This window comes from Pseudopipra pipra, chromosome 7 (genome assembly GCF_036250125.1).
Source record: "Pseudopipra pipra isolate bDixPip1 chromosome 7, bDixPip1.hap1, whole genome shotgun sequence".
Lineage (NCBI taxonomy): Eukaryota > Metazoa > Chordata > Aves > Passeriformes > Pipridae > Pseudopipra > Pseudopipra pipra.
Window position 1 is genome coordinate 15608140 of NC_087555.1, and position 27257 is coordinate 15635396.

A 27257-nucleotide genomic window follows, 5' to 3' on the forward strand; every position below is an offset into this window, starting at 1 on the left:
TGTGCTCACTGCGCGCCGCCGGAAGTGACGCGGTTCGTGGCCGTGCGGGACCGGAGGTGCGGGAGAGGGGTTGCGGGTGGTGCGGGGGCTGCCGGTGTGCGGGGGGTGTGCGCAATCAGCGGGTGTGCGCGGGTCGGCCCTCACCGCCTTCCCCGTGGGACTAGGGGGAGCCCCCGAGCGCCGCCCGGCCAGGTGCGCCCGCGGGTCGGGTGGTCGCGGCCTCCCCTGCCGTGCGGGCGCTCCGCGGCGGGCGGAGGCCGCGGGCCGGGCGGTTCCGTGGCCCCGCGAAGAGCGCGATGGGCGGGTGGACCCGGGCCGGAAGCCGGGCCGTGGGGTCTTTGGCAGGGCCTCGGCAGCCTCACCGTGGCCTGGCAAGCGGGTCGCGGGCCCGTCTGTGCCCGTGAGCTCCCGGTGCTGCTCCACAGCCGCTCTCCTGCCACAGGGGCTGTGTGACCGCCAGAAAGCGGAATAGGCTAGGGTCGGGGGGCTGCTTGTTTTGGTTTAAGGATCTATATAAGCATGGCTTTAAAGAGCAAAATAAAAAGTGCAGGTTCCGGCACCGTGTGCAGTCGAAAGATTTTTGATTATCTCATATGTGTTACAGGTGAAATGTTTTTCACATGCTGAATTCCAGCTTGGGTTGTCTGGTTGCTGCACGTTTAGGACTTCATAAAAAAGCAAGAGGTCGAGATGAAGAGCAGGGTGACACAAGTAAATGTAAGTTTTCTTCAACCTGAACTGTAGGGTTTTATTATTCCCATGTTACTGGTAATTAGTTGATGTTATGTTACATCAAGCTTCCCGAATGCAAAGCAAGCAATAGCAGTAATTGACAGTAGCTGTTTAAGAGATAGATACTACTAGTAAGTGGTAACAACTACTGTAAGAGTCAGTAAATTACAGCTATTTCTAGCACCTGTTGTCCTAACACTGAAAGTCCTGAATATTGTTGGAATATAATGATAAAGTAGTTCGTCAAAATTGACTGAATGATGGTGGCTCAACAGAGAACATAGGCATGTGGAGGAATGGAGAAAGATTAACAGTGATCTTAAAATGAAAAGATAAAGTGACAGTAAGTAGTAGTTAATTTGGCAACTTTTTGTCATACTGTGAGTGTTGAAGCTTTTCATTTTAAAAGCTGTGCGGTCCATCTCTGAATGGATGGGAGTGATTTTTTTAGGAATGCAAGAAGAAAAAATTTAAAGTTAATTTTTTAAAATTATCATTTAGAAATGCTGTGTTTTTACAGTACACTACATTTGGAACAGGTTAGCAGAGCAATGCTGTTCTGATACACTGCCTCAAATCTGTGGTATTTCTCTACCTGTGTTCTGAAGTTTGACCCTGCATAGGCTTCCTTTTGGATCCAACTTTTCTGACTGAAGTGACTTTTAATAGGGGTGCTTCTACTATTTTCCCAGTTTGATGGTTGTGGTAGTGCTTCCTCATCTGTTAAAATAAGGCAGTTAGCAAGAGTTTTGGACTGTTTGGACACTTTCAGTTAATCATTGTGATCAAAATGGACAAGGAAGAAGGCTAACTTGTGGCAGAAAGGCTGGTCATGAAGAGCTGAGGGGAAAAAGTTCTTCAGCAAAGAGGTGCTTTTGCAAGGAGATGTGATAAGGCCAAATACAGAGACAGACATGACATTGTTTTACTTCTGTGAACACTTGTGTTTTTGTTTCTGCTTGGGCAAAGACAGATGATATAGAACCCATGAGAATGGATCATCCTAAAAAGACCCACTGCTTCCTTCCCATTTGCTAAACAGGATTTAAATACAGTAAATGTTCCATGTTTTTCGAAGATTTTTATTACCGTTTCCTTGGAAGCTTAAGATATAGACTTGCATTATATTTTTGGGCAGGGAAAAAAAAACAATTTAAGAGCTTTTCTTAACCTTGAATTCAGTCATCTGCTCTATGGTATAATCCCACAAATGACTATTGAAAGGGGAAGAAAACCTTGTAGAAAGTATGTGAATTTCTTGTACTAGCTTTGCCATCAAAGGTAATGTTGCCCTAAAATTAAGTTGTTAGACGGACTTACTTTTATAGGGATGCCTGCTCCCAATAATGCAATGCATTGGGTTTGTATCATTGTCTTGATGCAGGCAAGATAGTACTGGGTATAATTTTAATACAGTGTTAGGAATGTACCCTCAGAAAGGCAATATTCTATAAGTTATAGTGACCTCAAAAATGCAATTATTTATTTGCATATATACACACACTCCCCAGTTAAGTTTTGGAGATCAGTGGTATAACAGTCCACCCTGGTCTGTGGTGACCTCCACCACCTGGTTTATGGAGGAGGTGTCATTGTATTCTAGTAACCAGTAGTTTTAACTGGTTCTCTGGTGGGTCAAAAACTAGTGTACCAGCATGTTGGTGGAGAGGGTGCCACTTCAACAAATGAGGTGAGAATTCCTGCAGGAAGTTCAGTCAAGGTGCACAAGCAAGCCTTTTTGTTGACTTTCTGCATCAGGTGAGATGTTACCTATTTCACAGTTAATCACTGTCTGACAACATGGTTTTGAAAAATGATAAATAATGTTCTGAGTGAAGAGAGGACCTTTGAAATAAAAGTACTGAGATTACGAAAGCTGCTTCTTAACTCTGCCAGAGTAGTTTTAAAACATCTTGAGAAATGTCTTGTGTATGTTGTAGATGCTGTCGTGCTCTGATTTTTGAGTATGACTCCATATTTCCATCTCATATTCAGCCCATGGAATTTGGTGTGAACTGTTTAAGTGTGTATGACTTAAACAATTTCACAAATCTGCCAGATAGAACAGTGTCACTTAGGTGTTTATGTATGAAGCTAGGAATGACTCATGAGAAAATAAATCATGGTTAATAAAAAGCAAGAAGATAGGGAGAAATTACTCAATAAAGGGGAGTTTTAGGAGAGAGGAAAGACACTTTTCAAACAAGAAGTGGTAGAATTTTGTTGATGGTTTTGCATGTGATGCAACAGAGTAAAATGGCATTTGGAAGGAGGAAGCAGGGAAGTGGTCTGTGTACTCTAGCCCCCAGCAGTAATTGACAGCAGATGCCTTGAAAAATTTAGAAACAGGGCAACTATAAAAGTACTTGCCCACATACACTCCCACTCTACCTGTTTGCAGCTTCCTGAGCCAGATAAATTTTTTTGGTAACCTATGTGGATTTTTCCAGTGTTTATCCAGTGTCTTGAACCCGTATAAACATTTGGCATCTGCAGCATCCTGTAGCAGAGAGTCCAGTACTTAATTACGTGTTTCTAAGAGAACCAGCTCCTCTCATCATAACTGACTGCCTTTAGCTTTACCTGATGGCCCTTCTTGTAAAGGAGTAGGGAACTGAAGATGTGGTATGCTTTGTTCTGAAAGTATGTGCTCACAGTCGTGCTGGGGCTTGATTTTTTTTTTTTCTTTGTTTTCTTAAAGCATGGTTCCAGCCATGAAAGGAAGGAAAACTACAGTTCCCGACAAGGAAGTTTGTCTCCAGAGGACAGGTACAGTGAGTTTTATACCTTTCAGTTCTATATATATATATACACCTCAAATAGTGATTTAGAGAAGTTAAAAAAATCATCAGGTTGTGTTTCTTTTTTTGTATTACCATAACTGAGCGGTGAAAAGTAAGTGTAGGTTTAATAAAATATTTACATGTCAATATAACAGTAATTAAATAGATTTATTACTAGAACTAAATCTATAAAAATCCTTAGCATTTAGTTAAATTGTCATGGGACTTGAAAATGGAAATTAGATGCTGGCTTTTTGCTTAAACTCACATGTTGCTGATGCCACAATTGTCAGAGCAAGACTTTTGTGCTGCACAAGCAAAAGTGTGCATGGTGCCGAATTTACCTTTGGTATTTAATGTTATTAATGTTTAATATTTAATTTTAAATTCTGGGAGGAGCTTCCTTTTACAGAGCTTTGATTTATGATAATTTTTTCCTGACAAGAAAGTATTGTAAAAGTGGACTGTTTTATTTGAATGGTGCGTATCTTGAAACTCAGGTTGCAGAATTAGAACAGTTGTGCGTTGTAACATTGTATTGTAAGTAGATGTTATATTAATACCATTGCTTTTCTCAGCCTTTTACTAAGAATTTTTGTGTCTTGGGTTGCGAGCAGGGATATGGAGCATGATGGGTCTCCGTCTCCCAGAAAGAGAAGACACTCCGATGACAGCAGATATGATCAGGAATATTCAAGAAGGGAATACTATGATGACAGAAATTCAGATGGAAGGTATCAAACCCTTTCTTAATCGGTAGTAAAATACTTATTTTAAAGAATAAAATGTGAAAACTTTTCACGAACCCTTGGGTGTTTGGTGGGTGTTTTTTTTCTTTTTAGAAGAATGGAAAGGGGGAGAGATAGATACTATGACAGATGGGAGGAGAGAGAATATGATCGGAGGAAGCAGAGGAGATATTCATCACCCGATCGTAGGAGTCCAGAGAGGTCGACAGTTCAGAGCTCACTTGCTCATGATGAGGCCACTTCAAAGAAGAAAAAAGAAGAAGTGGATCCAATCCTTACTCGCACAGGTGGTGCATATATTCCACCTGCCAAGCTCAGGATGATGCAAGAGCAAATCACTGATAAAAATAGGTGAGTTGGAAGTGACATATTAGTTTTTTTGCTGAAAGCAAAACATTTAAGGGTTTTAGAGAATGTTGGGAAAATGGGATCCATTTAGAGGGCTGTGATGGTTGTTTTGAAGATATATTTTTGTCAGAAGAGAGATGAGAGAATCACATTAAAACTGTACTTGCTTCTGCTGCAAAATGTAAATGGGAAAGTGGGATACAGAATGTACTTAGGGATTTTTTGGAACAGCATAGAAAGCTGAACATACTGAGTTGGTATTACATTTTGGTATATCAGTGATTTTCTAGTAGTTAAATGTATAGGTGTGAACTAATCTTCACATTTATGCAGTGAATATTTCTTACTTGTTTCACTGATTAAATGAAAATGTGAATGTAAGTTTTATATATGTATATGTATATAAAAATTTACTCAGTGCTACTTAAAATTTATGCTTGAATAATTTGTGATGCCTTTGTAATAGCTTGGCATATCAGAGGATGAGTTGGGAAGCCTTGAAGAAGTCAATCAATGGTCTTGTCAATAAAGTGAACGTTTCTAATATAGAAAACATCATTCATGAGCTGCTTCAGGAAAATATTGTTAGGGGAAGGTAAGTCTTTGTATTTTAAAATATTTCTTTTGCTTTTCTGGTACTATGTGTACTGTTCACGTGTACCTCACAGTGTGTGCTATGTGTAGTGTATGGGGTCTGGTCAGATTTTAAAATTACCCTTAGGCTATGTTGTCCTATGCAGAATAGTCCCTTACTTGGGAAAGGGATTGAATGCTTGGTGGAATAAAACAATGCAACCTTTTCTTAAAGGTTTTCCCTGTGTATTTTACTTGGCTTGTAATTTACGGTTGTCAGTGGCTGTTTATTTTTTTAGTGCTGGATTTTTTTTTCTCTGGGACAAATAATATTTGTAGTCAGTATTTAGCAATACAAGTTTTACTACAGTTGCCTGCCTATGTTGTTTATTGTTGTAATGTAGAGAAAAGATGATTATGCTACCTGAGCTCGGTACTAGGTCATGGTGATCATGCAACTATTGTGTGATGACTTTCCTTGCATTAATTTTGATGTCACTGGGGGTTAAATCTGCAAGTCTAAAGGAGCATGGGTTTCTTAGGTTGGCTACCATTTAAACAAACAAAAAAAACCTACCAACACAAGAATTAAGTAAAATCTAGTGAGTGAGCAAGTAGTTCCTGAATGTCATTCCTTTTAAAAATAATGAATCTCAGGGATTTGTAGGACTGCTTTTTACTTGCCCACATTTCATGTCCCTGAAACATAATTTTCATACAAGCAATAGTATTTTCATTTAGAAATAAGCTTATTGAATGTTTGTAGAATATACTTATCTGTGGAAGTTTTTGTGTGTGGTTTATAAATGGCAAAGGAACGTAGATGGGAAACGGCACCACTTCCCTCCTTCTTACACTGAAGTCTGACTTCCAGATTTGCACAAAGGTGCATATAAAAGTAATGACATGAAGTTTTGCCAGCTGTCAAGTAGTTTTCTGAGTTTTTAAGTGGAGGATAAATAAGAACTGAAACAGACCAGTTTCATTTTGTAAGAGACGTAACTACTCGTTTCAAAGTGGAAATATTCCGCTTCTGTGCACTAGTATGAGTCCTATTCCCTTTGTCAATTCCAAAGTAAGTAGGAATGAGGTCCCTAGGCTGTTTGTATTTAGTACCATGTAGGAGGTTTTTATGAGGATTTCAGTAGACCACAGAGAAGATAAGATAGCTGGATTCCAGTGTGTACTTTGAACATTCACATTTGGAGGGCTCTTTACCCCCCCTCACCTATTTGTAATGGAGTAATACAGCAAAAGTCAAATTGTGTGTGCTCCTAAGCATTACAAAAAGCAAAATTGAGAGGGGGGGGAAAATAAGTTGCAGATTCTTTTCAGACTTCAGTCTTGATAATAAATGTAAGAGAGATCATTAGAATAATAAAAGAACTCTTCTCATGAGCCCTGTGTTTACATTTATTTAGGCTCTAAATAGTAGTCTTTTATAATCAGCCTAAGTTGCAGGATACAAGATGGCTGTTTGCATGCTTAGCATTTTTAAATGTATTTTTAAATGAACAATATTTAATGGAAGATAAGGTACCATTTTAAGAATTTTTGAGTTCAGGCAGATTTGGACAACGTGTTTTGCCAAACTCCATTTATGGCACGATAAACAACATTTTGAAAATGACCATTTGGTATCTTCCAACTATTCCAACTGCACAATACTATTTTATGTGATAAGTACTTGTTATTCTTTACTTTGGCTGAACACCATTTGAATAAAAAAGCTACATGTCTTATTACCAGAAAAATCTTAAAACTTACCTATTTTTACAGGGGATTGCTGTCTAGATCCATTTTGCAAGCTCAGAGTGCCTCTCCGATATTTACTCATGTTTACGCAGCTCTTGTGGCAATTATCAATTCAAAGTTTCCAAATATTGGTGAATTGATTCTCAAGAGGTTGATACTAAATTTTCGCAAAGGATATCGCAGAAATGACAAGGTATGTAAAACGTGAAGAAGCAACATGCTGAAACTTGTCCTTCTGCTGTGTTAACTGTCTGTTAAGTGTGGTCAAATTATGTACTTGAAAGAAACACAACTGAGAGCAGTTGAGACCAGTCTTTAGTACATTTAGTAGTATCTTGAAACTTTGACAACCTATTCTGGGTTGATACTGTGATAGTTTTTTCGTTTTTTTTCTTTTTGAAAGTCTACACTCCTGATTGCAAACAACTCATGACTTAATTTTATTGTGAAATGCACAAATCTGTAGTATGTCTGAGTTAAGTCTTTTTTTCTGTATGTTAAAATTTCCTGGTTTATTTCTTTTGCAGCAACTCTGTCTAACATCTTCAAAATTTGTCGCACATTTGATGAATCAGAATGTGGTATGTTACTTTATGTTTCTATTCAATCCAAACCATAGCCATAGCTAATTTTTAATTTTAAGGCAGCAATAGCCTAAGTGAAGATGCAATCCCTGCTCTAACGGTTCCTGAAAACCTGAGTGTGGTGCCTACCTTAAGTTGTTAGGACCTCTTTAGAAAAGACATTGGTCATTGTTTGTGCAGTTATCATCACTTATCATTACACTTACGCTCCACAGCTTCCCTAGATTTCATATATACGTTTGGGCTACTATTCAGACAAGTCTTGTTGCAAAGTAAGGATCGTCTGAGGCTCTATCCCACAGATCTTAAACAGAATTTTCTTGCAACAATTTGTGTAAGCAGAACTGGACTCGGTTACATCTAAACCAAATTTATGTCCAGCTCTATGCACCTTGTTTATGTGTGATAAATCAGGATACTCCATTTTAAATAATGGCAAGAAGCAGTGTTTCCGGAATGCTTTGGGAATGTACAGCATTTTGGTAAAGAGGAAGCTAATCCAAGATGTGCCGTTTGCTTATATGCCTAATCCTGGAAGAACTGATTTATTTATAGACAAAATGCACTTGGAACTAGTTTCTGTAATGCAAGTGCTGGTTTATTTGCTTCTTGGAAATGCATTCTCTTATTTTCTTAATGGTAAAATGTTTTTCATTGCTTGCTTTTTCAATAGCAGAGTCACATTTACTATGAAGTTGGTGTAAATAGAGGTGGTAAAACTATTTGAAATTTGGACTTCTTCTTAAGCAGCTTTGTCCTGCTGCTGTTGCCTTGTGTGTGTGATTAGTGTGTTGTGACATCCTCAAAGGCTGTACAGATCTGTCAAGTAAGTCACTGTGATGATAGTGTAACTTTGTGCATTCTAATTATTTGCTGATATTCCTTTCGTAGGCTCATGAGGTTTTATGTTTGGAAATGCTCACCTTGCTTCTTGAAAGGCCTACTGATGACAGTATTGAAGTAGCAATTGGATTTATCAAAGAGAGTGGGCTCAAATTAACAGAAGTTTCTCCTAGAGGTATCAATGGTAAGTATAGTTAGCCAAAACATGTCTTTTTGTCATTTGTATTTAGTAAATCCTTTTCATATTTACATTTCTTTCTTTTCCAAAGCAATCTTTGACCGTCTTCGACACATTCTGCATGAATCTAAAATTGATATGCGTGTTCAGTATATGATAGAAGTCATGTTTGCTGTACGGAAGGATGGCTTCAAGGATCATCCAATTATTCCAGAGGGATTAGATCTAGTTGAAGAGGAGGATCAGTTTACTCATATGTTGCCATTAGAAGATGACTACAACCCAGAGGATGTTCTTAGTAAGTTAGAAATGGAAGATAATTCTGTGACTGCATGCCCTGAGAAAACAAAATCAAGTTTAAATGTTCATTGCTTTCTTCAATTTGTATTTTAAATAAAGATTCTCTTTTGTTCTAAAGATGTTTTCAAGATGGATCCAAACTTTATGGAAAATGAGGAGAAATACAAAACACTGAAGAAAGGTAGGGATATTCGTGTGTATATTTCACTTATATGTGATATTTATGTACTTACTTATCTATGGCATTTACTTATCCCACTGTTGTTGCCAGCCTTATTATTTAACAGTGGGGGATATTTCTGTCCTAGACAGCTGTCATTAAGTTCATCATTGTGCTCCTGCTATTCAGTATTGTTTCTCCAGTGGTGTTTTCCTTTAATTATGACATACCTATTTTTTTTTGCTTGTGCCACGTTCTCCACCTGAGGTATCCTTTCCCTCTTTAGGTGTTGAATCAGGGATTTTTTTGTAATGAAAATATTATGGTCTATATTCCTTAATAATATGGAATACTCTTCTTTCAGAAATTCTTGATGAAGGTGACAGTGAATCTGAAGGAGATCAAGAAGCTGGAAGTAGTGAGGAAGATGAAGAAGAAGATGAAGAGGAGGGTGAAGATGGTAAGTGTATAACTGGCACCTTACTAGTGATTTATTGTAGATGAAATGGGAAAGCTTACCTTCTTAGCTATTTTGCAGAACTAAGATGTTCAAATGTTAAGGGATGTTTTCATCTTATTCTCAGATCTAAGTGTTTACGAGCAAACAGTATAAAAGTAATTGTCTTAAAACATTCAACACAGGCAGAAACAGAAAAGCAACTTTGCCCTGTTATTCTTGACAGTATCAGTTTTCTGTGAGAAAAGCCTTGCAAACAATGTTTGTGCAGACTGCATGAGTAATTGAAAAGCCAGTCAAGTATTGTTCTTGTGGAATAACGGTAATGGATTTCCTTACTAGTTTGCTGGGGTATTTCACAGAAGAGCAGAGCTTCCAGTCTGATGAAAAGTATGATCATTCACATAACTTTTCATCATTTATGCTTCAAACTTCAAAAGGCTGAAGGAATAGTGAATACCTTACAAATGAGTGTTCACAGAATGGTTTGGTTCAGAGTGGATTTTTCTACACTTACTGCAGGACAAAACAGAACTTTGCAAAATGATGTAACATAGATCCTACACATAATAGAAACTAAGAATTACCTGTTAAAATCAGGGGTGCAACATAAAGCATTGTATAGCTAAATTGTGCAGAAAACAGGTTGCTAATAATGTAGACAAGAAATGTTAAATCCAGAGGTTGCAGTGATTAAGTCACTGAAAAGTCTTTAAAAGAAGAATTTAAAAGTAGAATTATCCTGTTAAAACAATATTTAAATATTCCTGTTAGTTACAGATGAAGCGAATAACGATTTTTTTCCTTATCTGTAAAAATAAAGATTAAAAAAATACATAAACATGATAAGCAGTCCTAAATATTTCTAGAAAAATACTGCACTACAGATGTAATAAATGATACATAGAGCTCTGCTAAGAGATTGCTACATGTATCTTTACATGTATCTTTTGTTCTTTACAAAACTATGTTTTTCTTTTCCAGGCCAGAAAGTTACTGTTCACGACAAAACAGAAATTAACCTGGTCTCCTTCCGTCGTACAATTTATCTTGCTATTCAGTCAAGGTAAATAGAATATGATTTGTACACCTATAAGTGTAGTTCTTTTGAAATGGGTGATCTCTAATTTTCTTTCTTTTAAAATTCTTTCTTAATATGAAATTTTAAAAAACCTAACAAAGTAGGGAAGTGTTCATTATGGAGCCTGACCTGACTGTGTAAAGCAGACTGTTTTGACAAATGGATACCCAAATTCTCTTTCTAAGATAAATCTTGTTTGTTTCAAAATGTTTTGAGTAGTGAACTGGAACTTTTATGTTACTATTGCTGTAATCAGAATTTTCTCAGTGAATGAAAGTCGGTGATCTTTAGATTATACAGCATTTTAAGAATTTGTGAAAAAAATTACCCAGACACACTTAGAAATGCTGTACATTTTCTCCACTTCTAAGAGGAGTTCTGCAGTGTGGTTCTCTTAGGCCCATTAACATCTACATGGCTTGGAAAATAAGTATACAGATACCAACCCTGAAGTGTACTGTTTGAAGTTGTCTTGAGAATGAAATCCCCTTGCAGTATGTGGCACAAATGATCAAAACATGGTGGTATAGCTCCTGTCTCATCGGGATGAGAGGGGAGATTGACCTGTTGCATGCCACTGAATTCCATCATTAAAAGTAGGCATGGCTCGTAATACTCTGCAGGTTCTGAACTTGCATGAGGAGTGTGATAATGTAGTTGTGGTGTTGATCATTAGACATGTGAATTAATACCATACTGAGAGGTATGAAAGGCTCTTATGTTTCTCAGAGTGGCTGTTAAATAGTTTCTTGCCATACTGAAGTTTGTTCATCTTTTACTTGGGTGGGAGGAGGTATTGGTGGTAGCTAAAGGCTTTCAGAACAGGAGTGTAAAGAGGAGAATGTGGTATATACTGCTTTTGGATCTTATGTACAGTGCTTGCATTTCAGAGTGTTTCAGGATGTGCAAAATGAGCTCCTGCTTTTTTATGTTTTATGTAGTTCTGTAAGATAATGTAATAATAATGACTTGAGTCATCTTGTTCTCAAATGGTTTGCAAATTTAATCAATTTGGATTAATTTTCAGATACAAACTCAGAAAATAGGAATGTTTATTAAAACCCCCCACAACAACAATAAAAATCCAGCAAGTTAAACAGCTGAGATACTTTATTTCCAAATAGTTGAAGTTTCAGCACCAACAATCAATCTTAATATAATTCTGAAATGTTTTTAGCATGGCATATATTGCACAGATAATGAGAAGTATTTTTTCTATTCAGCTTAGACTTTGAAGAATGTGCTCACAAACTGCTGAAGATGGACTTCCCTGAAAGTCAGACTGTAAGCCTTGCTTCTTACTCTTTTTTGTTATTAACATTATTAAGAAACAGTACTATGGTAGTGTCTGAAATCCTTGCTCATGTTCTGGGACCTAGTCTGTATAGCAACCAGAGGAGTGAGAGTGATTCCTTACAGCTGTTCCTCAAAATGAATTTCGCAACCTTTAGAGCAAATAGACTGACACATATTTCATAAGCAATTTGTCTTATGCATTTGCTCTTTTCTGTCAGGCAACTCACATGTTTGCTTGTAGCCTGTTTGAAAAGGTCTGTTGTTTGGACTGTTGAAACTTTTATCCTATGACAAGAGTACTGCATCATGGCAGTCACTCTGAGAGTTCTGTCTCTGAAAGAAGATGGGGTTGAAGATATTTGCAGACAACTGTAGACTTTATCAGTGGGGTTTGAAATTTAGCATAGTGCTAAAAGAGTGTGTTGTTTTGTTGCTTTCACAGTCTTCTTTGAATAAACAGTGTACTGAATTAAAGCAGTTTTGAGTATGATTGCTTTGCTGTAATCTTGTAGAGTATCAGATATAAGCTGTTTTGTTTTCAGACTCTGTAAGATCAATACAATTGGTATGTTTTCAAGTAAAGGAAATTGTTCTTCGTCTGGTACTTATATTTGATATTGGTAGAATGTAAGTACCTATCTAATTTTATAAACAGCTTTTCAGTCAGCTGTAAGCTATCATCATGGGAGTTGCACTGGAGAGAGCTGGTAATTTCCTTGTGGCTGTAATTACTGTTCTGTTTTATTTGAAACAATGTATGTAGTAACTAACCTTATTAGTGTAACACTAGTGAGGGGAGATCTTCACCCGGGAAGTGATTGTCCCCCTGTACTCAGCACTGATGAGGCCACACCTTGAGTGCTGTAGGTGGCTGAGGGAGCTGGAGTTGTTTAGTCTGGAGAAGAGGAGGTCAAAGACGACCATACCACTTTCTACAAGTACCCAAAAGGAGGTTGCAGCAAGGTGGGACAGGACCAGAAGAAATGGCCTCAAGTTCCACCAGGGGAGGTTTAAATTGGGTGTTAGGAACAATTTCTTCAGTAAAGAAGAAAGGTTGGTCAGTTATTGAAACAGACTGCCCAGGGAAGTGGTAGAATCACCATCCCTGGAAGTGTTCAAAAGATGGGTTTATGTGGCACTTGAGGGTATGATCTAGTGGAGAACATGATGGTGTTGGGTTAATGGTTGGACTTGATGATCTTAGAGGTATTTCCCAACCTTAGTGATTCTATGATTCTTTACTATTACTTTTTTAGTCATAAAGCACCTTTTTCTTTTTTGGTCTGTTTTACTGAAAGCTTCATTAACTGCTGTGCAACACAAGCATTTGTATGCTTAATACCAGTAATGGATCTGTCTCACAGTTCTGACTTGCAGAAAGAGGATTAAGGTTCAAATGGATAATCTACAGACTAGAACAACATAATACTGCTTTTTGGCATTGCAGTTTAGTACCAGCTGCTGAGGGGGATGTCAACAGTCCTCTGATTATTTTTTAAGGAGGGAAGACATTCAAAGAGTTGAAATTCTTTCTTTTCTAAGTAAATTTTCTAGGAATAGGTTTGCTTTTATTCATGTTACTTAGACCCAACTGAAACCTGCAGATCGAAAGTTGAAAAGCTTTGTTGTAATTTGTACTACAGCCTATGAGAAGCTGTTCTAAACAAGCCTTGCAGTTGCTTTTTTGGACATATGCTCAGGCTTGGCAGAGAACACTATTTCTCTTTTTTTAAAAGGTACTGTTATTATCTGTGTTAAAGCTACATTAATCCCATGCATTACTAAAGAAGAAAATTTAAATAAATTAAAACTGTGGTTGGAGTATGGTATTATCAGTTGTTCTGGCTTCTGAACTATGAGGAAAGCAAACAAACAAGCCCTACTGAAATGTCAGAAATAGGCTTTTTACGTTATGCTTACCCTGAACAGATTTTTGTTGCCTCTGGTCTTGGAGGGGGACTACATTTCAGTTTCTGGCATTTTTAGTTAAAAAAAACCCCAAAGAATTGAGTTTCCTCACAGTAATAAAAGAGTATGCCAGAGTGACAACTGCTTAGATGTAGAATTGATCCTTCTTTAAGAAAACATACATTAGGAATATAGGTGGTGTTTTTTTCCTTTTTTCTTTCTTTTTTTTTGAAGATAGAAATGTCATGACTTGTTGCCCAGTCTCCCTCAAGGGTGGTGGGGACAACCAAAAAATTAAACCAACCATGCATTGTTCTTGCTCTTTGAAAGCATGTCTAAAAGGGTTTGGCTTTTAGGCTTTTCTTCATTTTTTTACTTGTGATAAGAACTAAATTTGTATACAGCAGTGCTTGAAACTTCGCTCAAGTTAGAGCTTCTTCTGTATCTGCCCCTCAATCTGGTATCCCAGACAAAAGTAATGGGTCATGGGATTTTTTTTTTTTTTTTTTTTTTTTTACTTGAAATGAGAAAAATTATTGTAGGCACAGCCTTCTTGAAAGAATTATGTGTGCATCTGACACATCATCTTTTTTACAGGATGGTGTCACTTGCTCAAAGCAACCCTAGTTGGAGGGGTGGGAGTGTCAGTGTCTCTTGTGTTATTTATGCTTTGAGTCTTGAAGATAACAGAAGTGCTCTACCTTGACATTCAGTGAAAATGTTGTTCAGGAAACTGATGTAGACTGGGATGGTCTAAAGCTGATAATTCTGTTCAGGTCAAATGAATGATTTCTTAGATTCATTGCTTTCCTTTCTAATTTGGAGGGTATTACAACTGGTAGGTTTGGCATCTGCACCATGATTAGTTCACAGAGTTGCTACTGCCTGTAAAAGGTGCTCATCCTCAGGTAGATTTCCTGTCTTCTGAAGCAGGACTTTTCATGGGCCTGAGATGTAGAATCAGTCTGAATTTTCATAATTTATCAATTAAGAAAAAAGCATGTACAAGCCATATTGTGGTATATGTTGATGTTAGAGAAAATCAAGATATAGAATCCATGTAGAATAAGCTTGTATTTGTGTGTTACTGATAGCAGGCATTAGCTAGAATTCTGACTAGACTTTGATCTTCTAAGCATGTATGTATGCATTTATTTAACCTAAGGGGATGAAATTGGTCAGATTACCTCAGTGAAATCACTTAAAATGAAGTTTTGCATGTGTAGCCTTCCGGTGGAAAGAAAGAAATACTGTGGGGCTTTTATGTATTATTTCACCAGACTCTTGTTTGTGTGTTGCAGACTTGTAGCAGCATGAATGAAAAGTATATTTCTATGCTTATATCCATTTAATGATTCCTGTGTAAAATGTTAAGTCTGATTTATGCAAGATTTTTGATTACCATATTCAGCTTTAAGCATATATTGCTCTAAACATAGAACAAGTTGGGGTAAAAAATGGTAAATAAAGGGACAAAAGTTGAGGAAGACTGTTAGCTGACCATGGGACAGACCTGGAGACAGTGTAGTAGCTGTCAAAAGCACTGCATGTAGCATGCGGAGAGGCCACCTGCTACTGGAACACCTTCCATAGCTTTGCCAGCCTTGGCTCCCTGTGGTAATTTGACAAGTAAGGAAGAAAAAGAGCAGAGATGCTGGAAAAAATAGGCCTGTGTAGTTGTTACACATATTAAAATATGCAGCAGTAAGCAAAGCTTTAGGGTAGTCAGAGGAAGTTAAATACACTTCAGTGAAATGAAAGAGAAAAAAGGAAAAATTTAGAGTCTGTAAAAGCAGTGCACATATATAAAATGCAAGGCACTCATTTCACATAATTCCAGTTTCACGTTGATTTAAATGAACCTATGTCCTTCACTAGGTTTGCTCCCAGCAAATTAATTCCTTTAGTTTTATGAAGAAACTCCTAGAAACCAAGGGTTGGCATTGATAGTTTTCTATTTTAAGAAGCTGTGTTAGCTTACTGGGTGGGGATGTCTCGTGGTGGTTTCAGTTTGTGTATGCAATGGATGGAACAGAGCCGTGGGGCTGGCAAGGGAGGGGAGCTGCAGATGGCATCCCTGCCGGCTAGGGGGGGGAGTAGAGACTCCTCATGAAGGAGGTCTCCTCAGCCTGTGGGGCAGCTCCAAAATTCCAGTCTTAGCTGAATGCAAATCTTAAAGAAATTGTAAAAAATGAGGGGAGAAAGATGGGGGGGAGATGACGGGGGTAAGTACTAGCTGTAAAAAGGAACCCATGATCAGAAGGGAGTGAGAAAGCTGAGTTACTTTGGCTCTCCGTCTGCAGTGAACATAGCCTTTGGGTGAAGCTGAGAGCATATAGACTGGGCAGGGTGTGCTTGTTTTTAAACTGGTAAAACTGGGAAAAAAAACAAGTCCAGTGTTTTTGTCTTTTCCTGGCTTACCCTTTAGCATCTTCAAATGTATGATGATAGTTGCCATGTTAGGTGGAACCACGGTTCATCTAAACCATTGCTCTGTTTGGGTAAGAGCTAGTTGGAAATGTTTAGGGAGAAGTGTGAGAAGTGCAGTGCATTTAGAGGGAGCTTTTCTCTTTATCTTCTCTCTTAGCAGTTTTGGGAAGCGTTGTTGTTATTCATGATGCAATGATAAATTCAAGATCTTCACAAAAGATCATTCACCATCTGTATGAGATGACAGGTATTTTTGAAGTGGTTTATTTCATGACTGGATAGCTATACATACTTTCTTAACTAAACTGAGGAATCGCTGAGCATTGAATGAAAATCGTCGAACAACACAATATATGAATTACCTGTAAAATTGGGGAACAAATTCATTCCGTTCTTCAAAACAAGTGATGGGCTAAATAACGTAGACTCTTCCTGCCATAAACATCATTGGGAGTACAGAAATGAGTTAACTAACCTTTGAAGCTGGAAATTAAGCTGGAATTGCCATCTGAACTTGTTGGATCTCTCAAAAAAAATAATTAAATAATTGTAAAGTTTGTTAATTTTAAATCTGGAAGACAGTTACCCTAAACTTAGCCTTGAGTTGTTTAGATAACACTAGCAAGAATGTCTTTATGGGCAAATCTATTTTCATGCATGTGGTTATTCAAGATACCCTCCTAGAAATCTTTGTAATATTTAATTAAAATGTTAAAATATTTAATTACTGTAAACCACAGGGGATACCAAGGTTATAATTGCATTTAAGATGAGGAAGAAAAGTAATTTGTTTTTCAAGTCTTCCTGATGTTATTAACAGTGACATCAGCACTTTACCCTTTTTATTGTTTTAAAACTGATTAACTGCAGCAATCCTATAAAATGGGATAATATAAAAAATTGATATGCATTTTTAATACATCACACTAACAGAGTGTGACAGTGTTAAAAGGAATGCCTTCAAACACATCTCTAAGTTTATTTGGTACATTACTGCCTTTTTATTTGGGGGAGTAATTTTTTTTTTTCTTGTTCAGCATGGTTGGCCTTTTATTTGTTTCGAATTTTTTATGATGGGCAAAAATGTTTCTTCTGAATTTATGCTTGGAAGAGTGGCACAAGTGGGAGAATATGAAATCTAGTATATGCTATAGTAAATTGGTGTGAGAACAAAACACTTGAAATCATCCTTTTCTATGGGAACATTAATATTAGTTTAAAGATAAATTAAATTAATAATGAAAGATACATGACTGACAGTCAGAAACATATTTGGAAGTGTCATAAATTGGATTATGCTATGGAATTGGTCTTAATGAGAAAACGGTAATAGAAAAAAAAGGGAATGGGGAAAAACTGCAATGCAGTTCAAGCATTGTGTATTTCATGGCTGTTAATTTATATAAAAATGCTTTTTTCACTTTTCTTAATGTTTCCAAATGTGCCCTAAACCAATTCCTAGCTGTATTACAATCTGTAACTTACATAGTGGGGGAAGTTTGGTTTTAAACTCATGTAGGCTTACTTGCCTGGCTCACTGCTCTCAGCCAGGGCGCTGGTCCTAGAGGGGAGGGTACAGAGCAGAACCCATCCTTGTGTTTCTGGTTCTTGGGTTGGGGCCTGTGAAAGAAGAGGAGGAGGAAGCTGCCAGAGGTTGATCCGATAATGATCTTGGGGTGATAGTGTTGGGAGACAAGGAGAAGGGGAGACAGTCAGTCTGTATTCCAGAAAGACTGGACTAACTGTTCCAGGTAGCTGGTGTAAGGGAAGGAGAGCATCTTCTGTTGCTTACATCTGTGTTCACCATGGAGACGGGAAAAGGAAAGACAGGCTGTCGATAATGGGGGATGCACAAAAGTTTTGGGAGACTAATCTAGCTAGGCTTCCTCTGCTTCTTCCTAGGCAAGGAGAGATGCTTTTCTAAAGGGTGATTCTGAATATGAGCCTAAAACAGCTGCTTTAGAAAAGTTCCTCTTGTTCTCTTTGTTATAGAGTAAGTCTAGGCATGTTCGCCTCCCAGGGTTGAGTTTAGTCTTTCTGAACATCACCCTCAGGACTGAAGCAATTGCACTGTAATGCAGCCTTTTGCTTGCAGAAGCTTGTCAGGAAAACGATGGTTGAGTAGTTAAAGGTATTAGTATATACCAAAAACTCCAGATACTTCTGATTTTGGAAATAACACTGCTAACCATGCACATGGCGTTTTCAAATGGCTTGTCTGTAAGCCATTTTGACATTTGAAAGTTGTGAAGAGTTTTCATTTTCCATAAATGCAGGAATCGGTGCTATTTAAAACTAACCAAAAACCCTAAAAACAAACCCAAAAAACCCAAGCAACACACAAACAAAAACAAAACCACCAAAAAAGCCCTCAAAACCTTACCTTTTATCTTATATCTCCTTTTTTCACTGTGGTAAAGTCAGTTTGTAAATGAGTTCTGACTTTTTTTTGATTAGATACACAGTGTGTTAGAAGAAATTTGAAGGGCAAAAGTTCATATTCACATCCCAGAGGAATTCACAAAACTACTGGTGTCACCAATGAAGTTTTATGTAAATGCTCGTTTCAAAGCTCGTACTTGTATAAGGCTTTCTTCAATTATTTGGTACTTAGTGATGGGGTTTTTGCTGCTACAGTGAATTTTCCTAAAGAAATATTTTTTTTTTTCCATAACCCAGAAAGAACTCTGCAATATGATACTTGACTGCTGTGCTCAGCAAAGAACATATGAGAAATTCTTTGGGTTACTGGCTGGGGTGAGTTCTGTTTTAAAATTTTACGCTTTATGATAGAAAATTTCATTGGTTTACTCTACTTTTTGTGTGTCAAACTTAAGTTTTAATGGATAAATAAAACTAATAGCCTTTTTATCATTCTGAAAATGCTTACGTTAGTTAATTGTGTTAGTGGTACTAAAAAGACAAAAGTATTGTGAGTTACCAGAAAATAGCCTTTTTACAGTGCCGAATATTAATTCTGGAGACTTGTCATTTACCACTTCTTTCAGAACTGCTTAGTAGGACTAATTTAGAGTGCAAGATTGAATACTTACTGTCCCGGGCCTGTGAGTGTTTTGTTTGCTTTTCAATTAACAGCTAACTCTCTGTTTTTGTGTAACTAACTGCTGATTTAGTTGCAGTGATTTCTTACTTAGCTTTTTTTTATCAATATTTACAGATCCGAAGAGTTAAGATTAAATACTTGCATTCTAAAGGGGGCAAGTTATGCTGAAAGAGAGTGTTTTTTCTCATCTGTATTTGTGATCCAGTACTTGAGGAAATCCATCTGCTGACAATCAGTTACAAAGCACTAACCATACAAATCTGCAGGTTCAGATGAATATAAATTTTTATTTCCGTATTCTTTGGAATGTATAGATCCAAAATGTGTTTCCTACTGCTTCTCTAAATTGAAATAGTCATTCAGTAATGTCATGAAAAAAGTGGGGTTATATCTGTTGAAAATACTGGATGTATAGAAGTAAAACAAATTGCTGGATAATTTGCTGTAGTTCAAAATTTATAATTACTACTTTGCAATTCAGATGAGTTTCTTGTTCTGACAACTGCTCAAAGCAATAAAATATATCCAGTTGAATGTGTTTTCTCTTCCTCCAAGGGTTATTTAAAAAGGAAATTTTGCAGTAAATATTCACACCATTAGGTCACTTACATGTAGATTATTTGCATATTTAGTATTTTGTTTAATCTCGTTGTTTAAATTGTACAATTTTGTCTCAGCGTTTCTGCATGTTAAAAAAAGAATACATGGAATCCTTTGAAGCTATTTTCAAAGAACAATATGATACCATTCATCGTTTGGAAACGAACAAACTGAGAAATGTTGCCAAGATGTTTGCTCATCTACTATACACTGATTCAATTCCCTGGAGTGTAAGTTAAAAACAAAGAGCTATTGTCATAGATTTCTTTTTCAAGAGTTAATCTCCAGTACTCCACAATAATATATAATGTATTAGTTCTAGTATTTGTTCTGCAATTTGGAACTACTTGTCCTTGTAGCAAACTGGATTATGTTAAGTATCTTCTCAGACACTGTTGAACAATTCTGGTTGGTTCCGTCTCCTCTTTTTGCCTCTTCTGCATCATTATTCTTCCTCCCCATTTTTCAGTAGTTGATTTAAGCTGTTGCTTTATGGAACTCAGCTGGAATTGGTTGATTAAAATGTACATCTTTTAGAAAAGAATTTTGAACTTTTAATATATTAAATTAAAAGTTGTGTAGAATTATTATAAGACTTTTAAAAATATTGCCATATTATAATTTAAGTACCATATAAATAAAAGCAATCTTGCATTCCGAGATATAATAACATTAAAATAATAACATCTGAGATATAATAACATATTATATCTGAGATATAATAACATTAAAAAATAAAGAAATAAATATAGGGTAACTTCTCTTTTCAAATCATTTTATTCTTGTTTCATAGCCTAGTCTAATTGTCATTCTTCAGGCACACATAAGTCAGTCCAAATATTTTACCTCTTTAGTACTTAAGTCCCAAATCTCTAACTTCCCAGAAGTTCACACACCTGATTTTCTCTTATGGAGCTTTTGTATATGAAAGAAATCCTTAAAGAATTACTAGCATAAATATAATCAGAAGCCACTCCCAGGTGGTAGAAAAGAATTTTTGAGAAAGACAGTCTTGACTAGGAATCATAGAATTCATGGTCTTTTGAAAAAAAAAAAAGAAATAAAAATCAGTCTTTATTTGTTATTTCTAACAAAATTTTCAAGATAAATAAAAGAATGTGTGTTTAAACTTAAGGGTTTATATTTTTCTGAACGTTTTCAGGTCCTCGAATGTATAATACTGAGTGAAGAAACTACCACATCCTCCAGTAGAATTTTTGTCAAAATATTCTTTCAGGAACTCAGTGAATATATGGGACTTCCTAATTTAAATGCAAGATTAAAAGATGAGTAAGTAGAAATTTTATTTTCAAAACTGTAAATTTAATGAGCTCCTTTATCTGAAAAAGTACAGATAAAAACTCTGTTCAGGTTCAAATAAGTTCTGTAGCTGCATTACTTCAAAGAATAAGTTCATGTATAGATTTAGTCATTGCAAAGAGTCATATTAAGCTGAGTGTATTACCATCATTTTGGGTTCAAGTATGTGCATGACTGTTTGCAAGATATCTCTTCCCCCTCTCACCCCCCATAATGATATTCATCTTTGTGTAAGAATTTTCCATGTGTGAATTTATTTGTATATACTGTCAGCTATATAGCTGCATATTAAATGACACTATGGCTTCTCTTTGTGACAAAAATTAGGAAAAAAACACACAATTATTAGTAACAGGTTTTCTAGGATCAGTTGCTTAAGTGTAGTGTAAATAACACGTTCTTTTAACTCTGTATGAGATTTAATGCATTGCATTCTGGCAATGTTACTTTCAATTGCTTGAGCTGTTTCTTCTAAGTTGGCATTTCTTCTGTGTATGATGAAGAATTTGGTAGATGATTTAGCTCTTGTAAACTTAAATTTGAAACTATACTTAAGGCCCTGTATAATGGGGTTTCAACATAGGTACATCCATCTTTGACCTTCTCGGTCAGTGCATGTTATCCTTTGCTGTCACAGGCTACTGCAATTTCACAGGTCACTTAAGGGCTTCACATGATCTGTCAGTATGTAGCAATTCTGTGTGTGAAGTTCGCTTTTCATAAAAGAGCAAATTTTTAAATAGCATTTGATTAGATCCATCATAGATGCAAACAATGAAAGTGTTGAAAAATACATGAAGAGAAACCTTGCTCTCCTGTGGAGATCCATACAGTTTCTTTTTTCAGTTTCTTGATGTCAGTGAGAGTGCTGAGCTGGCATGGTGTTTAATTTAGATGTTTGTTTCCATCAGGACACTGCAGCCGTTCTTTGAGGGATTATTGCCTCGGGATAACCCAAGAAACACTCGCTTTGCCATCAATTTCTTCACTTCTATTGGCCTTGGAGGACTAACGTGAGGAACACTTCTGATTTAATATTCACTTTCTTCATCTTCCCTCCCCCTACAAACAAAAAAATAAAATTGAAAAACAATTTTTTTTTTTTGCTAATTAGGGATGAACTACGGGAGCATCTTAAAAATGCACCGAAGTTAATTATGACACAGAAGCAAAATGTTGAGTCATCAGATTCCTCTTCATCTTCAGAGACAGACTCTTCCTCAGATTCTGATTCTGACAGCAGCAGTACTAGCTCAGAGTCATCCAGCAGCAGTGACTCTTCATCTAGCAGTGACAGCAGCAGTGACTCAGGTACGTAAACACTAGCTGTATAACTATTTACTTCTCTTTTACTTCTGTTTATTTACATCTGTTTATTTCTGTTTCTATATATGCTTGTTTTGAGGAAAATCTGGCTATAAACAGTGTTAATTTCTCTGCTTTAAAATCTAATCAATTCATTTCTAACTTAGTTTTAAAATATTAAATATTGCTCATGGAAATTTATTTTGGAATTTAGAAAAATTGAGAGTTCTATTTTTAGAGACTTAAATGTCTGAGAAACATTGTTTTGTAGATTACTTTTTTTACACAGTTGATACCTGTTGCATACTACTATGATCTCAGTTTATTGGAGAATGGAGGAATTAGAGTCATTCCCTATTAATATCTCTGTGGGATGTTTACTGGTGAACTGTAGAGACTCATGTCCACAACTCTGTTTTGCTTGGCTTGACTGAGTGAGCTTGATACTACTCGTGTCCTTCCCAGTAAATATGTGCTTCTTCGTGAGTCAAAAATTACTTTCTTCAGTTCTAGCAGTGTATTTAAATATTATTCTTCATCTGAGGCTCCATTTCTAATTCCTCTTCTTCAGGAAGAGTTTGTGTAGTGATACTGTGAAGGTTCTTGTCTGTAGAGAAATCTCCAAGGAAGAATTAGCTTTTGCCGACAACTTAGTATTTTTATGCATTATAATTAGCATTTAGCATCTTATACCATCCTGCTGATGTAGAACCTTTATCTGACACGAATTGTCATAAACACTGCTTAGTCTTTAAAGTACATGCTAGTAGTATGAGTTAGTGTGTGCAGTCTCCCCCAGTATATAGACATGAGCAGATGATAGCACAGCATGACTTCCTGCAGTACAGAGGTTTGCTGATTCGAAGTTAATTTGATTTATTATGTGCCTTTGAAGTGAAAGTGTTGATTTATAAAATAAAAACGGTATGAACTGCTCATGCTTTGGAAATGCACTTTAGTTCTCCATCACAGTCTTAGTGCACAGGAGTCTGGGTTGTGTGTCATCACACTAATCGCATTAATGACGACAGCACTGGAGGAGGGCACAGTCAAACAGGGTCAGAGGAGGCACTGGTTCAGCACAGAGCCAGATGGCTCTGCTGAGCTGCTTGATAGGAACCAGAGGGGGAAGTCCTTAGTGACAAACCAACTGAGTCTGCAGTCTGCCAGTGTGAACACTTATTTTTCAAAGTTTAGGACCATGGCTTCTCCTACTTGCCTTTTTTCCATTCAGGAACATATTCATTAAAATTTGAATCTTGATACCTTTGCAGCCTGGTTTCACTTGTCTTTTTCAGGTTCTTGTGTACTGTAATACAGTGATCAAAACACTAATTGGAAATAACTGTACTCTAATGGTAAACTTAGTTAAGGCCCATTACTGGTTATAACTCCAAGTTTTCCTGTGTTTGCAGCTTTTTAAATCTGTAAAATAACTTGGAAGAGTTAAAAGGCATTTTTCAGAGCAATGTGCTGCAGTATTTCAGTGTTTTAACAGTGCAGTGTATAAGAGAAAAATAAAAAACCTGCTAATTAGAAACTGAGAAATTGAGTATACAGCTAAATTACAGGTTACTGTCTTACTGCCAGTTAATGTTTGGGACTTCATCAGCTAGCTCAGCTCGGCACTGCTCTGGGGAGGTACTTCTAACCAAAGCAGGTCCAGCAGAGGATGAAATTTATCTGTTATCAAAGCAGCTGGTTCTTTTCTGTTTACTTTCTTGGGTCGTTTTCTGCATTCTGGTGGATGTAAAATAGTATGGAAAACACTGTTTAAAAAACTTAATGCATTATAATGTATCTGAATTGATTCATCATTGCATTTGTCAGAATGTCAGAAAGCATTAGTTCAGACATGAGATTAGAAAACTGCTGTAGAACTCAGATGTTATACGTAGTAGTCAGTTTATGGCTGTGATATTTTCAAAAGCTGATGTGATACTATAGTTCATACAATAAGGTGAATTAATGGTTATTCTAAATGGCAGTTAGTGATAAATACTGTCAAGTGGAATCTGGAGATCCCTAATAAAGAGCAAACAGGAAAGGGAAGGCCTCTTCCACTGAGATGAGCATTGCTGTGTATTTAGAAATACAGAAGTTAATCTTGTTGACAAAGCTGTCACTACTTCTCCTGAAAAACTGAGCCCGAGGGCCTTTGTTATATTGCTGCAGTACTATTATCTCAAGCCATTTCATCATCCCTCTATTTCCTCATAGGATAGTGTTGGAGATTTTCCCCCATCTGCTGTTTTTAATCTCCATAGACTGAGAAGCTTTTCCAGGAAAAGTAAATGATTTTGGGACTGGATAGTCTGGGAAAAGTCATCTTCCCCCCCCCCAAAAAAAAAGATTGTTTATGAGAGTGCTTTGATGTGTAACTTTACAGCCTATGCGTGGTCGTTTCATATCAAGTCAACAAGAGGATGATGACAGGTGGAGGTTTTCAAAAGACAGGCATCACTTGCAGAGAGCTAAGGGGTAAAAATCAGAGTTCATTATTTTGGAACTTTTGTCCTTATATAACGCACACACATTTTTTTTGACAAAAAAAATAGCTCTCTACAATTTTATTTGTAGTTTAATAAGTTAAACATATTAAATTAAAATGCAATCTTAGTCCCATAATTTGTTATAATTTCAGATGTTTCTAAAACTAGAAGAAGGAGAATGCAGAAGAAAAATAGAGAATCCAATAAAGTTTCCAGGAAAAAGCAAGAAAGGAAAAGGAAATCCGTTGAAAAGAAAATGGGAAGGAGGCATCAAGAGGAAAGAAGTGATACTGAGAGCAAATCAGAAAGAAATCACCGACATTTAAGAGAATCACACAGAGATGGTGTGTCAAAATATCATCACAGAGATGAGTCCAATGGCAGAGATGGTTACCATAGTGGAAAAGATAGGAACCATGACAGAACTAAGGATCTGGAAAATAAACACAGTAATTCAAAAGTTAAGAAAGCAGACAGAAGAGCTTCTTTGTCTGATGATGAAAATTACAGACACTGGAGCAAAGATAATGGACATCGCAGTAGAAAAAGAGAAAGATCGAAATCCAGAGAGAGAGACCGTGACGATTCGAGTCCAAGAGAGGAGGAACAAGAGGACCGGTACAGAAATGGTTCGGAGAAACACCGGGAGAAGTACAGCCGCTACTCTGACCAGTACAGGGAACCCAGGGAGAACGAGGACAGGGAGTCCAGGGTGAACAGGGACAGGGAATCCAGGTGGAATGAGGAGCGGGAGCCCAGGAGGAATGAGGAGAGGGAGTCCAGAAGGGACGAGGAGAGGGAATCCAGGAGGAATGAGGAGAGGGAGCCCAGGAGGGACGAGGACAGGGAGTCCAGGGTGAACAAGGAGAGGGAATCCAGGAGAGATGAGGACAGGGAGTCCAGGGTGAACAAGGAGAGGGAGCTCAGGCGGAACGAGGAGAGGGAGCTCAGGCGGAACGAGGAGAGGGAGCTCAGGCGGAACGAGGAGAGGGAGCCCAGGAGGAACGAGGAGAGGGAGCCCAGGAGGGACGAGGAGAGGGAGCCCAGGAGGAACGAGGAGAGGGAGCCCAGGAGGAACGAGGAGAGGGAGCCCAGGAGGGACGAGGAGAGGGAATCCAGGCGGAATGAGGTGAGAGAGTCCAGGAGGGATGAGGAGAGGGAATCCAGGTGGAATGAGGTGAGGGAGTCCAGGAGGGATGAGGTGAGGGAGTCCAGGAGGGATGAGGAGAGGGAATCCAGGCGGAACGAGGAGAGGGAGCCCAGGAGGAACGAGGAGAGGGAGCCCAGGAGGAACGAGGAGAGGGAGCCCAGGAGGAACGAGGAGAGGGAGCCCAGGAGGAACGAGGAGAGGGAGCCCAGGAGGAATGAGGAGAGGGAGCCCAGGAGGGACGAGGACAGGGAGTCCAGAAGAGACGAGGAGAGGGAGCCCAGGAGAAATGAGGAGAGGGAATCCAGGTGGAATGAGGTGAGGGAGTCCAGGAGGGACGAGGAGAGGGAATCCAGGAGGGACGAGGAGAGGGAATCCAGGAGGAACGAGGAGAGGGAATCCAGGAGGAACGAGGAGAGGGAATCCAGGAGGAACGAGGAGAGGGAATCCAGGCGGAATGAGGAGAGGGAATCCAGGAGGAACGAGGAGAGGGAGCCCAAGAGGGATGAGGACAGGGAATCCAGGCGGAACGAGGAGAGGGAATCCAGGAGGAACGAGGAGAGGGAATCCAGGAGGAATGAGGAGAGGGAATCCAGGCGGAATGAGGAGAGGGAATCCAGGAGGAACGAGGAGAGGGAATCCAGGAGGAACGAGGAGAGGGAGCCCAGGAGGGACGAGGACAGGGAGTCCAGAAGAGACGAGGAGAGGGAATCCAGGAGGAACGAGGAGAGGGAATCCAGGAGGAACGAGGACAGACAAAGGGAGAATTCCCCACACAGGCGGAACGAGGAGAGGGAATCCAGGAGGAATGAGGAGAGGGAATCCAGGAGGAATGAGGAGAGGGAATCCAGGAGGAATGAGGACAGACAAAGGGAGAATTCCCCACACAGGCGAAAATGAAGGCCAACCACAGTTTGACATAAATGTACGTTTCTGAGCTGTTAAGACTGTATTTTAAAATCTATTACTGAACTTTCTTTAAAAAAAGATTTTGTACAAAGTGATAGTTTGCATTTGTAAATTTTACCAGACCTTTTCAAATTTTCTGTACCACTTTTTTATAATTGTATCATTAAGTCTTTCTGTTAAGTTCTTCTTGGGAAAGACAAAGCTCTTTATTTTGTGAATAAAACCATTAAGATATCAGCAAAA

The 27257-nt window shown here is 37.9% G+C and overlaps 1 protein-coding gene across 4 annotated transcripts; it reads left to right on the plus strand.

Moving 5' to 3' along the window:
* CWC22 (CWC22 spliceosome associated protein homolog) lies at window positions 1–27257 on the plus strand. 4 transcript variants are annotated; one of them, XM_064660705.1, is made up of 21 exons: window positions 75–192; window positions 605–717; window positions 3434–3501; window positions 4133–4249; window positions 4358–4615; window positions 5079–5207; window positions 6965–7133; window positions 7468–7521; window positions 8416–8551; window positions 8637–8843; window positions 8964–9026; window positions 9370–9465; window positions 10447–10528; window positions 11767–11827; window positions 18857–18934; window positions 19919–20071; window positions 21004–21131; window positions 22073–22174; window positions 22276–22472; window positions 25111–25693; window positions 25742–27257. In XM_064660705.1, the coding sequence occupies exons 2-21, from the start codon at window positions 691–693 to the stop codon at window positions 27003–27005; spliced, it is 3972 nt and encodes a 1323-aa protein (XP_064516775.1). In that variant the 5' UTR covers window positions 75–192; window positions 605–690; the 3' UTR covers window positions 27006–27257. The 4 variants fall into 4 exon arrangements, with proteins under 4 accessions (XP_064516773.1, XP_064516775.1, XP_064516771.1 ...); XM_064660703.1 differs by lacking the exon at window positions 75–192 and adding an exon at window positions 1–56 and having other exon boundaries at window positions 25111–27257; XM_064660701.1 differs by having other exon boundaries at window positions 25111–27257.

Bases quoted from the DNA above. Each gene is read 5' to 3' on its own strand.
- CWC22 (XM_064660703.1), top strand. From the start codon at position 691: ATGAAGAGCAGGGTGACACAAGTAAAT. The intron at 21,132-22,072 runs GTAAGTAGAAAT...TGTTTCCATCAG, and splicing joins AATGCAAGATTAAAAGATGA to GACACTGCAGCCGTTCTTTG. The intron at 22,473-25,110 runs GTACGTAAACAC...TTATAATTTCAG, and splicing joins TGACAGCAGCAGTGACTCAG to ATGTTTCTAAAACTAGAAGA.